Raw genomic sequence first — 11,153 nt, forward strand, 5'->3', positions numbered from 1 at the left:
TTTCTATATGAAATATCAGTAAAAAAAAATTAGGCATGAAAGTTCTTTAAGTACTTTCATTTTAAATCTAAATCGAGATTCATATTTTATTTTTAGAAATAAGTGATATAAGGCTGCCAACTCGCATTACTAATGTATCAAAAAACTTTTTTTAAAAAAGCCTGTATACCTTGGTTCTTGTTAGAGAACCACATTATTTTGAGACATCTCAAAAGCTTTTTAGAAACTCTGCTTCCTGCTTGTTAAACATTAGAGATGTGAGGGGAGCCTGGGTGGCTCAGTCGGTTAAGCGTCCGACTTCGGCTCAGGTCATGATCTCATGGTCCGTGAGTTCGAGCCCCACGTTGGGCTCTGTGCTGACAGCTCAGAGCCTGGAGCCTGTTTCAGATTCTGTGTCTCCCTCTCTCTTTGAAACTTCCCCTATTCATGCTCTGTCTCTCTCTGTCTCAAAAATGAATACACATTAAAAAAAAAATTAGATATGTGAAAATTTAATACACATTAGATTTTTCAGGACCCATAAAATTAAAAGTACAGATATGGATATGGATGCAGGCAGTGATTTGGTATGATATCTAGCAGATTGCCAATGCTTTATAATTAATAGTAATCGCCACATCGCCTCAACCAGTACCTGTAATAATGAAGCAAACAAGATCACACATCAAATAGCCTGAATGATATTTCCCCACACAGAGAGATCTGATTCAGCTTAAAGACAGGTTTTATGTTTCTTAGAAACATTCATCTAGTCACTATTATTGTAGCTCTTATCAATTTATTCTTTTATAAGAATATTTTTACTTATTTAGCCTATAAGAAACATTTGCTTCAAAAAGAATATGTTGGAAGTATATTCACACCACCAAATAAAACTTAACTCAACTTTTCTTCTTTCCCACTCTATAAAAGCAAATCAGAACTAACCTTTCTCTATCATTGCCTATGACTACTGAGGAAGTTCTTTGCTTTCAGAAATAATCATGCTTGTCTCTCATTACATGGACCCTGCCTCCAAATGGGTAATAAAGGAAAAACAGCCCCAAGGGCCTGTCTTTGAATCCCTTCCTACGGTTTATTAACTGCTTGATTTGAGGCAAGTTACTTAGCCTCCCTTTGCCAATCAATGGTCCACATCTATAAAATGGGTCGAATAGCATCTCCCCACAGAGTTGTTGCCAGTCTAAATTGATGAGATGATACAAGCAGAAGCATCTACGTACTCAATAAACACTGACTTCCCTTCTGGCCTTTGTGGCCTCAAGGGACAGATACCAACCAGTAAATCCAACTGTATCTCAAAGAACCTTCATCGGATATCAGAATAACAAACTCAAAGTGATTACAGATACCGTATTGTTGACTTTATAGTATTTGATGATTAAGTTTCTCCCGTGGTTCTCAGCTCTGTGCTTTGTAAAAGATGTAAATACAGGAGACCCCCACCGCCACCAACCTATGAGGGATTTTCAACTGCTCGTTGTCGCGGCATGTGGAGGCAGCTTTGGAGGTCGGGTCAGAGTCGGGAACGGTGACTTGAAAGAGCTCAAAAAGTCTCTCCCAGCCACCATTTCCCCAAAGGCCGTCCTCACCTCATTGGCTGGCAAAACTCCAGGGGGATTCCATGCCCTTATTTCTTTTGTTTCACATCAGACAAGTGAAAACTTCATCAAAGCCAGACCAGGTCTGCAAAGCGGCATTTGAGAACCACTGTTCCAGGCAGCATCTTGACTGGACTTTGGAATCAATTACCTCCCCCTCCCACTGTGCTGTCCATGCTGGGCATAACTGGAGGCAAATCCTTGACTTCCTACCGACTCCCCTGTGGAGATGCCAAAACAACGACAACAACGACAACAAGAACAACAGCAACACCGTGAGAGAGATTGTTTTTAAAAAGTTAACCTCAATATTCATTTAATGCTTAGTGTGAATGAGGTTTTCCCGAGACTTTGCATTGAACAAGGACTGAGAGCAGGGAGCAAAGAGAATACGGGAAACATTAGGGCCCGGAGGAGGGAGAGGGAAATACTACCCAAAGGTACCACAGATAGAAAAAGTTGAAGGAAAGCAACAATGACAACAGACACTTCCCTGCCTCACAATTTCGCTGAGAACCAATTGTGCACGTGCACACTAGACAGTCACACGGTTAAATTAGATGCATGGGAGCTATTTCAGCAACTCCATACAAACACCCTGATATGCGAGAATAGTGTTACTTAAAAGAGACACCAACAGGATGGGCCTTGTGCTTTTTCAACTAAATGTCATCTGATTAATTTATACCCAGATAGGAAAAATTCTGATACCTTGAAAGAATTATTTAGTTTTTATTTTTTTTTTTAATGTTTTTTTTTTTTTGGAGAGAGAGGGAGAGAGACAAGGAGACAGACTATGAGCGGGGGAAGGAGAGAGAGAGAGGGAGTCACAGAATCTGAAGCAGGTTCCAGGCTCTGTTGTTGTCAGCACAGAGCCTGACGTGCGGCTCAAACTCACAGACCGCTGGAACCCATGACCTCAGCCAAAGTCGGATGCCTTAACCAACTGAGCCACCCAGGTGCCTCGCTTGAAAGAATTTTTTAAAAACAAAATGTTGAAAGCTACCATCTTGGGCTGATACTAGTCTCCTTGACGCTTTCTAAATAAAAAATAACAACAACAACAAAAAAAAAAAAAAAAAAAAAAGAACCTCAAAGTCAAGGTCTAAATCCATGCTTGAGTGTACCAGATTTCATAGCTTGACTGAAATAAAGAAAACTCTCAAGTAACGAGCATGAAATCCTCATGTCAGTCCAACTCTAAATTCTCTCCATTTGGAGAAGGGCCAGTGACTCTCTAATAACCCAAGAGATGGGATTCATGTTTCTCTTCTGCATATTTTCTATTGGGAAAACTAACTCCATGAATGCCCCAATTTAGAAAGTTAACTCTTTGGAATTCCCAGTTTGGAAGTAATGTCAATCAGATCATTAGTTTATTAAAGACACTCACTGATGCCTCCAAGATTATGGTTAGCTAAGTGTTAATCAACAAAGGGTTCTGATGATAAGCTAGAAGAGGTGATTGTATTTTAAAGGGCTTTTGTTCCCCTAAAAACTTGCTTCCTTTATTTAAGTTCCTGGAGGTCCAGGGTCTATTTGGATTGTTGTGCCTCATTCTGTTATCAATAAACAATGATAAACTCCCCATCTACCAGGGCCAGTCTGTCACCAAGTCCTTTTTTTTTTTAAAGCAATTGTAGAATTTCTTGGAATTAAGCTTTACCAGTATCCCGTCCTTTAGCAATTTCTTGCTACATAGCATAAGACTGGTTTAAGCAAGATCATGCACACTTTGTTAGAGATAGAAAAATTTACATTTATAACCCTTTCTTTCTTTCCAATCAAGTACTGGATGCAACTTATCCAAAAGGAGATGGATTAATAAATTGCTTCTAGCCCACCAAGGGCAATGGGGTATTGTTTAAAGGATATCAGTGTCAAAGAGACCTTGGTTTGAGTCCCGGCTCCACCATTTTCTTTTTTTTTTTTTAATTTTCTAATTTTATTTAAATCCAGGTTAATTAACATACAGTGTAATAATGATTTCAGGAGTAGAATTTAGTGATTCATCACTTACATATAACACCCAGTGCTCATCCCAACAAGTGCCTTCTTTAATGCCCATCACCCATTTAGCCCATTCCCCACCCAACACCCCTCCAGCAGCCCTCAGGTTGTTCTCTGTATCTAAGAGTCTTTTATGGTTTGCCTCCCTCTCTCACCAAGTCCTTTCAACTCTTCCTTCATAGTGTTCTCTGAATTCAGTCATCTCATTCTGTTATCTGATCCAGGTACCCAGTCTCTGTACCATTATAAAAAGCTTCATCCATTTTTTCATCTCTACATATTCCAGACTATGCCACCAATGGAACATTTACCATTTTTATCCTATCACTCCCTTGCTCAAGAACTTTTGACACTTGATTGTTTCTGATCAAATGCAAACTGTGTTGTTGAACTTTCAGGATTATATTGTTAACTTTAATCTATGGCTATGTAAACAGATATTCAATGTAAGGCTCAAAGCAGGGTTCATTTAAATGGTATGCTACTCTCCCTCCATTCAGACTTCTGTGCCAGTTGACAAGAATTTTACTATTCCTTGAATATATCATGCTCTTCCTGACTCTTAGGTTTTGCTCAGCTTTTCTGTTTGGCAGGAAAAAGAAGAATTGTTAAAAGTTGTGTCGCCCCCATTTTTTTATACCTGGTACCCAGAAATGCTACACTGCTTTTCAATACCCTACCCATCTTCAAGACCTGGCAGACTATCACATCTCCCAAGAAGCTGTTCTCATCTGCTCTTGGTGACACGGATTTTTCCCCAAATCTCTTTGCCTTATGAAACCCATAGGAAGGATCATGCAACACTCCTCTTTTGCACATCTCACCCACCTTTGGAAGGTTGCTGGAAGCACAGAAACTAAGTTCAGCTCATTGATAAAAGGAGAGGCAGGGATACCCACAATCCACCAGTTGGATAACTAGTCCCTAAATAATCTCAGGTCATTTATGCTATAAACCCTACCTTGATATTAAGTAGATGTGGGAGGTATCGGTGGGACATAAAATTGCTTAAGTGGTTTATATTTTCCTTAATACTCCAGAATCAATTATCATAGATATAAGGACCAGTTGAGTACATAATTTGCATCAAGCACTATGCTAAATGTTTTACCTATATAGTGTTATTTAATTCTTACAATAAATGTGTGAATTATCACTATATACCCCTTGTGGGAAACTGAAGTTCAGCAAAATTGAGTGACTTCACCAAGATCAAAGAAATAGTGATGGAGACGGGTCTAGAAACCACATCTTCCTGACTCCAAAGCCTATGCCCTTAACCTCTACACCAAGACATCTCAGAAAAATGTGCAAAATATACAAAAATGTGCAAGAAGTTTAATATAACTTAATATAACTGTATTAGGCACCCAAGAATGAACAAATTAATATTAACAGGCAAAGATGTCTCTTTTCTCATGGACTCTGCATACCCCTCAGCAATAAATCCATGAATATGGAGATGCTTCCCAAAATTCCACCTTAGCTCCCCCATTTACAAGGGAAGTCTAGGATGTTTTCCTTTATTTCCCCCTAAATGTGTGGTCTAGAATGCACTGGAATTCAAAAGGCATGCACAGTGTGTGACGGCAAGTGTTACTCACTGTGACACTCCACATGCTCCTTCTTCAAGAATTCAGAGGGAGTGTCTCCAAATATCTGCAAAGCATCTTTCTGTACACTCACAAGTTCATGTGCATGCAAAAATACAGATTCCTGGGCCTCCATCTGTACCCACTGCATAAATGCGAATATACAGGACTAGGGCCTGGGAACATGTATTTTTGATGAGGGCTCTCAGATGATTATTTTGAGAAAAGCTGAGAAACACAGAAACCCATTCCTCCCCAGGATTCTCTAGTTGGATGCCTTTTTAGGGACACAAGGACACATAGATCATAAGGGAAAAAAAAATTTAATTTTAGCAATTTCTTTATAAATCTTCCTAAGCATCTTTTTGTGGCACTACTGGAAACAAATGACAACCCCTTTTTGAAGCTACCATCTCAAAAAAAAAAACCATGAATTTCAAAAGTGGGCATTCCTGGGACATTTGAAAGACTGGAACAGATCAATCTAAATTGACTGATACAAAACATGCAAGAGCTCCCAGTCAGGGGCCAATAAAGGATGGTGGCAAATTAATGACAAGCTGTATGTCTTGTACTTCAAGGAAGAGTCTATTCACGCGGCCCAAATATCAAGATCCACCTCTGCATGGCTCTTTTCTGTAGATAAATTAAATTCTGTTAAAATAAAGACGAGGAAATGGTACATTTATTTGTCTCGTCCAAAATTATGATACAATAATATTGCTTGGAATAAACAAGTTTATACACTAAAACTTTCTTTGTAAGGCTGTTGACTATAATAAGACTTGTTCTGGGACACAGTCACAGGGAAGAAAATTATACTTCTTTCTCCCTGGATTTGGGGGCTTACACGTACCTGTCTTGAAAGCTAGCCAGTCAAGCATGAACTATTCCTCAAAATCTTGCACTTATGAAATGCATTAAAGCAGGAGGGACTTTTCTTTTTCTTTTCAGAGAAGTGATATAAAATAGAGTTCAGATTCATAAGTCTAGAGACCTGAGTTTAAATCAGAACTCTGTTACCTACTAACAGTGTGGTCTCTGGACCTCAAGTTCTCTTTCTGTAAATTGGCAATACTAATGCCTACATTGCATGGTTATTTTTTTTAAGATTTATTTATTTATTTGAGGAACAAATAAATAAATCTCTATACCAAAAGTGGGGCTCGAACTCATAACCCCCAGATCGAGAGTCTTGTGCTCTACTGATTCAGCCAGCCAGCCACCCCTATGTTGCATGGTTATTTTATAATTTTTTTAATGTTTTTATTTATTTTTGAAGGAGAGAGAGAGACAGAGCATCAGCAGGGGAGGAGCAGAGAGAGGGAGACACAGAATTCAAAGCAGGCCCCAGGCTCTAAGCTGTCAGCACAGAGCCCGATGCAGGGCTCAAACTCACAAACTGTGAGATCATGACCCAAGCCGAAGTCGGACGCTCAACCGACTGAGCCACCCAAGTGCCCCTGTTGCATGGTTATTTTAAAGATTCGAAATAATACATGTGAATGCCTAATACAAAAGAGGAATGCAATTAATGTTAACTATCATTTCTTTGTTGGGATAGAGTGGTTTGCCTATTGGGAGAATTTCCCTTTACCCCTGCGCTTGAAGGCAACCCCTGAGTGGAGATATAGGACAACAGCAGACCGTGGGAAGAGGGTCGAAAGAACAGATGATGAAGAGTCAAGGCTTCACTTCTCCTTACTCTGGAACATATCCTCCACGGGGGGCTGCACAGTCCAGGAAAATGGAGCCACATGTCCTACCACTGTAATTACTTGATATAGTAACTGGCTGTGTAATGTCAGACTTCAGAGAGCCCAGATCCTTACTTTGCATTATTTTAGGGATAAACTTGGTCCTTTCCAATTATTACGTTTTAAAATATTATTCCTACAGTGGCACTGTAGGAAGAAGAATAGATGATTGATTGATTGATTGATTGATTAACAGAATCAGCCCTCAAAAGACTCAAGGTATAAATGCTAATGTTGTTTGAGCACATGATTATGTGATTTTAACAGATGACAGACTGAGAGAGAAGGCTTACGCCAGTGAAAGAGATCCAAGCATTCCCTTCCTCACGTCTGTGACCTCACACCGCCTGAGGTCTCCATCATAGGTGGTGTAATTCAGTATGTGTGTTAAGAGGCCACTGAGGGGAGCCATGACAAAGGGCTCTACGTATGGCAGCCTCACCTCAGACCTTACTGTTTCGAGAGGGTCTGTCTCACCTGTCCCATTCATCCCTCTGGCTGAAATCTGTTGATTCAGCCGGAAGTGTGGGAGCACCAGTGGGAAACCAGCATTTGGAACTTGGGCTCCAGGAAATGCTGCTGGAACCAGGACAGTGATATTTTTATATTACCTAACCAACTGCCAGCACTTCTATAAATGTTTCCTCACACAGTTTCAACAATGACATACGTTGGAATCGTTAGAAGTGGTTATAGCTCCATGTATTTGATAATAAAAGAAAGTGGGGAAAGCAAAAAGGAAGAAGGAATGTGCTAAAACAACCAGAGGATTGGAAATGGGGGAAGCATCACCAGAGGCATTTCTGGAGGCCACACTCGAACAAGACATGATGAAAAATCACACGCCCCATCGTTAGGTCATGCCAGGCATGCATGTTTAAACACCCTTTGTGGAACAGGAAAAGATGATGGTTAAGAGGTGACCCTTTCCCTGGGGGCAGAGCGTACCTGAGGCATTATCAAGGCTGAAGGCGATGCGTACTGGCTTATCTGCAGGTACCCTGGCTGTGCTGATCATGTGGGCACCTGAGCCTTGGCCTTCCCCTGGGTCTTCCAGCTGTAAGGACAAAAGAGAGCCATTGTCATTTACCCAAGTCGTCCTTCAAATATTCAGAGGACCTTGGAAAGTTAGTAAGCATTACTGTCTTATTTTGAAGATACTCCTAGTCCCTAGCTTTCCTCCCCTGCATGGAAAGTATTCACCTGTTCCATGTAAAATTCTTTTTCTGGATTATAGAAGAATTGTTTTGGAAATACACACCTAGAATAAAATGTACAAGATAGAGCAAAATCTCCACCCACCTCACTGTTTTAGTACCCCTTCACACTGACCGGTCCAACCCTAGCCCTTCAAGGTCTGATATAATGTTTTATTTTGATTGAGGGGGATGAAGAAGTCCTAAGAGGGCATCAGACAGCCTCATATTAGATTAGCTTTTCATACTCAAATGCCTAAATTGGACCTGAATTATTGAGTGGTAAAGAATGAGTATCACGGAACCATTTCAAGAACACCAAGACTATTTTTAAATATCTTACAGTTATATTATGAACATTACGGGCTTTGAATATCTAATTAACTACATGTAAACACATGAAACACTTCTCAGATTGGACATCTTAACAACGTATGATACAAGCAAAAGACAGAACTTAAAAACATTCTATTGATGTACGTGTTAAATTATCATTTAATTGATAAAGATAGAATGAATGGGAAAACATCCTACAGATGAGTTAGGATGGGCAAAAATACATGAATATTTCCTTGTTATAATAATAGAACTTAGCACAAATACATTTTAACCAAGATATTTGATAATTTTTGTTCAATGGGACTAAGGAAAAGATATTGTTATACATATATCTTCATTATTTGAATACATATGTGCAACTTTTCTATTTTTAATCATGCTTCCCTAAACTCTCTGCTTTCCTTGTCATGTAAGCAGTACATGAGTACTGAGTGATATTTTAAGGAAAAAACTGAGTGATATTTTAAGGAAAACGTCTCTAAAAATGGCAAAATATAAATCATCTCTTCTGCCATCCTGAGCGAGCTTCTGGGAAATGTTTACCAGGACATTTTCTCATAGCAAGGTTTCTGACTCTTTCCCATAACTTTTCTATATCTAAAAATAGTGTCTAGGACAGTGAATTTTGTTTTTACGCTTATTTATAGAGCAGACACGAATGCATATGTATATTTATATACGCACACACGTATATTTAGACATACATACATATGGAATCATCCTACCCCGTATATGGAAAGAGAACAAGCTTATATTAAACACCTAGTACAGCTTTGGAGAAAAACCCACAGCTGTTTATCACCCAGTTAGAATGATATCTGGCCCATTCATTTAAAACTACAAATAGCAGTGAACCATAAAGCACTCCGAGTCATGTCGTCTTAAGTTAGAAAAGAGTAATAACGTGAAACATTCAACGTAAGAAAAGGGTAATATGAAATTGCTGTTACTTGACTCAGGATTTGTTTTATCTTAGCTCTGACATACATTTCTGTGTAGTCTCCTCTGCTTAGAATCAACCATCTTGTTAGCCACCTGTTCCTAGGGAATAGAACAGACTGTCTCAAATTTGACAAAACAAACAATAAAAAGCCCCTTAAAGTTGCAGCTAAAAGAAAAAGCCTTATTGTTATGCACTATACCATCACCAACCCATCTTATCCTAACATCTAGGGATGAAAAGCCCTCCTCTTTTGGCTACATTTCCCAACGCTTTCCTGCACCAAGAAACCGAGCACAAAAGGTGAAAATTTGCCTCCAGGTTTCTCGCGCCAGGCAATGAAATTGATAAACACAGCTCATTAGAGCCCCTCCCCTCCACACAAGCAAGAACATCTGTCTGCCTCAGGAAGGATGACAACAGCCAAGTGGGGTAGATTTTGAGTTCCCCACGGTGTCGGCCAGGAGAGCCCCTAAAGCAACTTGCCTTTTCATCACACCGCCTGGGGAAATGGACCACTGATTCCTCCTCTCGGCTGTAACAGAGCTTTGGTTCAGTGGCCGGTGCCCCGAGCATTTAGTTCGCTTTTCACACCTGTTGCCTTACCTCACTTAGTTGAGTGTCTGCACTTGTGTAATCCAGGGCCAGCCGCTGCCTTGGCCAGTCGTTGCCTTTGTGGAGTGAAGACCTAGTAAGAGGGCAGGCTGCACCTGCTGCATAGCAACCACTGACAATCTGAGGAGCAGTGACAGCTGTCAGGGCAGCTCACTGCTACCTGCTCTCCCCCAGACCCCCGCGTCCCACGGGCCTCCTGTTCCGCTTCCCTCCACAACCCCTCTCTCCTTTCCTTGCCTCTCCAACAGCCAGGATGTTGTCATGCTTCTAGAAAAAGCAAGTGCAAAAGAAAACCCTCCTCCTGTCAGAGGCATTGATAAACAGCAAGTTGTGGAGAGTCCAAATGTTTTAATTCATTAGTCCTGGCAAACCTAAAATACAAACAGACTTGCTTCACAAGACAGGAATGTCTTCAGCGTGACCCAATCGGTGTCTGTGTCTATTCCAGCAAACTGGCAAAGATAGCATGACTCCAGTCAGCAAAAATGTCGGCAGCTCCAATCAGCTCAGCAAGACCCAGCCAACTTGGACAGACCGCAAGCTAACTCTCAGATGATAGCAGCAACGATCCCGGTTAAGAACGTGAGGTTTGAGATGGAGCCACTGATGGGCTTGATGACTTGATCCCATCTACAAGTGCACTTGACCGCCAAACCAGTCAATGGGGAGAAGGAATGGAGCATTAGAACTGTTCAACCTTTCTAATAGCTATAAACCTGAAGGTCAGTGGTACTTTGAGAGAGTTGGGTGGTGATGTTGAGGTTAAACAATTAAAGAAAAATAAGTATTAAGAGGATGCAAAGACAAGCCACAGATGGGAAGAACAGCCTTTGCAAAATAAGTACCAGAAAAAGAACTAGTATCCAAAATATAAGAAGATGTCTTTAAACAATAGGAAAATAAACCCAATGTAAAAAATGGGCAAAAGATCTGAGCAGACACCTCACCAAAGATGGCAAATAAGCATATGAGAAGCTGCTGAACACCATATATTATTAGAGAATTACAAAGTAAAACAACTATGAGTTACCACCGCACACATATTAGAATGGTCAAAACCAAAACACTGACAACACCCAGTACTGACAAGGATGCAAAATGGC

The 11,153-nt window shown here is 40.3% G+C and overlaps 1 protein-coding gene across 2 annotated transcripts in view; it reads right to left on the reverse strand.

Moving 5' to 3' along the window:
• Nucleotides 1–10,310, reverse strand: part of MAP3K7CL (MAP3K7 C-terminal like) — a 38,478-nt gene extending 28,168 nt beyond the window's left edge. Inside the window, exons 1-3 of one of the 2 annotated variants that reach the window (XM_019467818.2) lie at nt 10,042–10,310; nt 9,483–9,536; nt 7,909–8,017 (exon numbers count right to left, since the gene is read on the reverse strand). In XM_019467818.2, the coding sequence (XP_019323363.1) occupies nt 7,909–8,017; nt 9,483–9,518 (145 nt within the window). In that variant the 5' untranslated portion in view covers nt 9,519–9,536; nt 10,042–10,310. The remainder of the gene's footprint in view (nt 1–7,908; nt 8,018–9,482; nt 9,537–10,041) is intronic. The other variant, XM_019467819.2, reaches the window with a different exon arrangement.
• Nucleotides 10,311–11,153: the final 843 nt, after the last annotated feature.

Source organism: Panthera pardus, unplaced genomic scaffold (assembly GCF_024362965.1).
Source record: "Panthera pardus isolate Hobbes unplaced genomic scaffold, ASM2436296v1 HiC_scaffold_16, whole genome shotgun sequence".
NCBI lineage: Eukaryota > Metazoa > Chordata > Mammalia > Carnivora > Felidae > Panthera > Panthera pardus.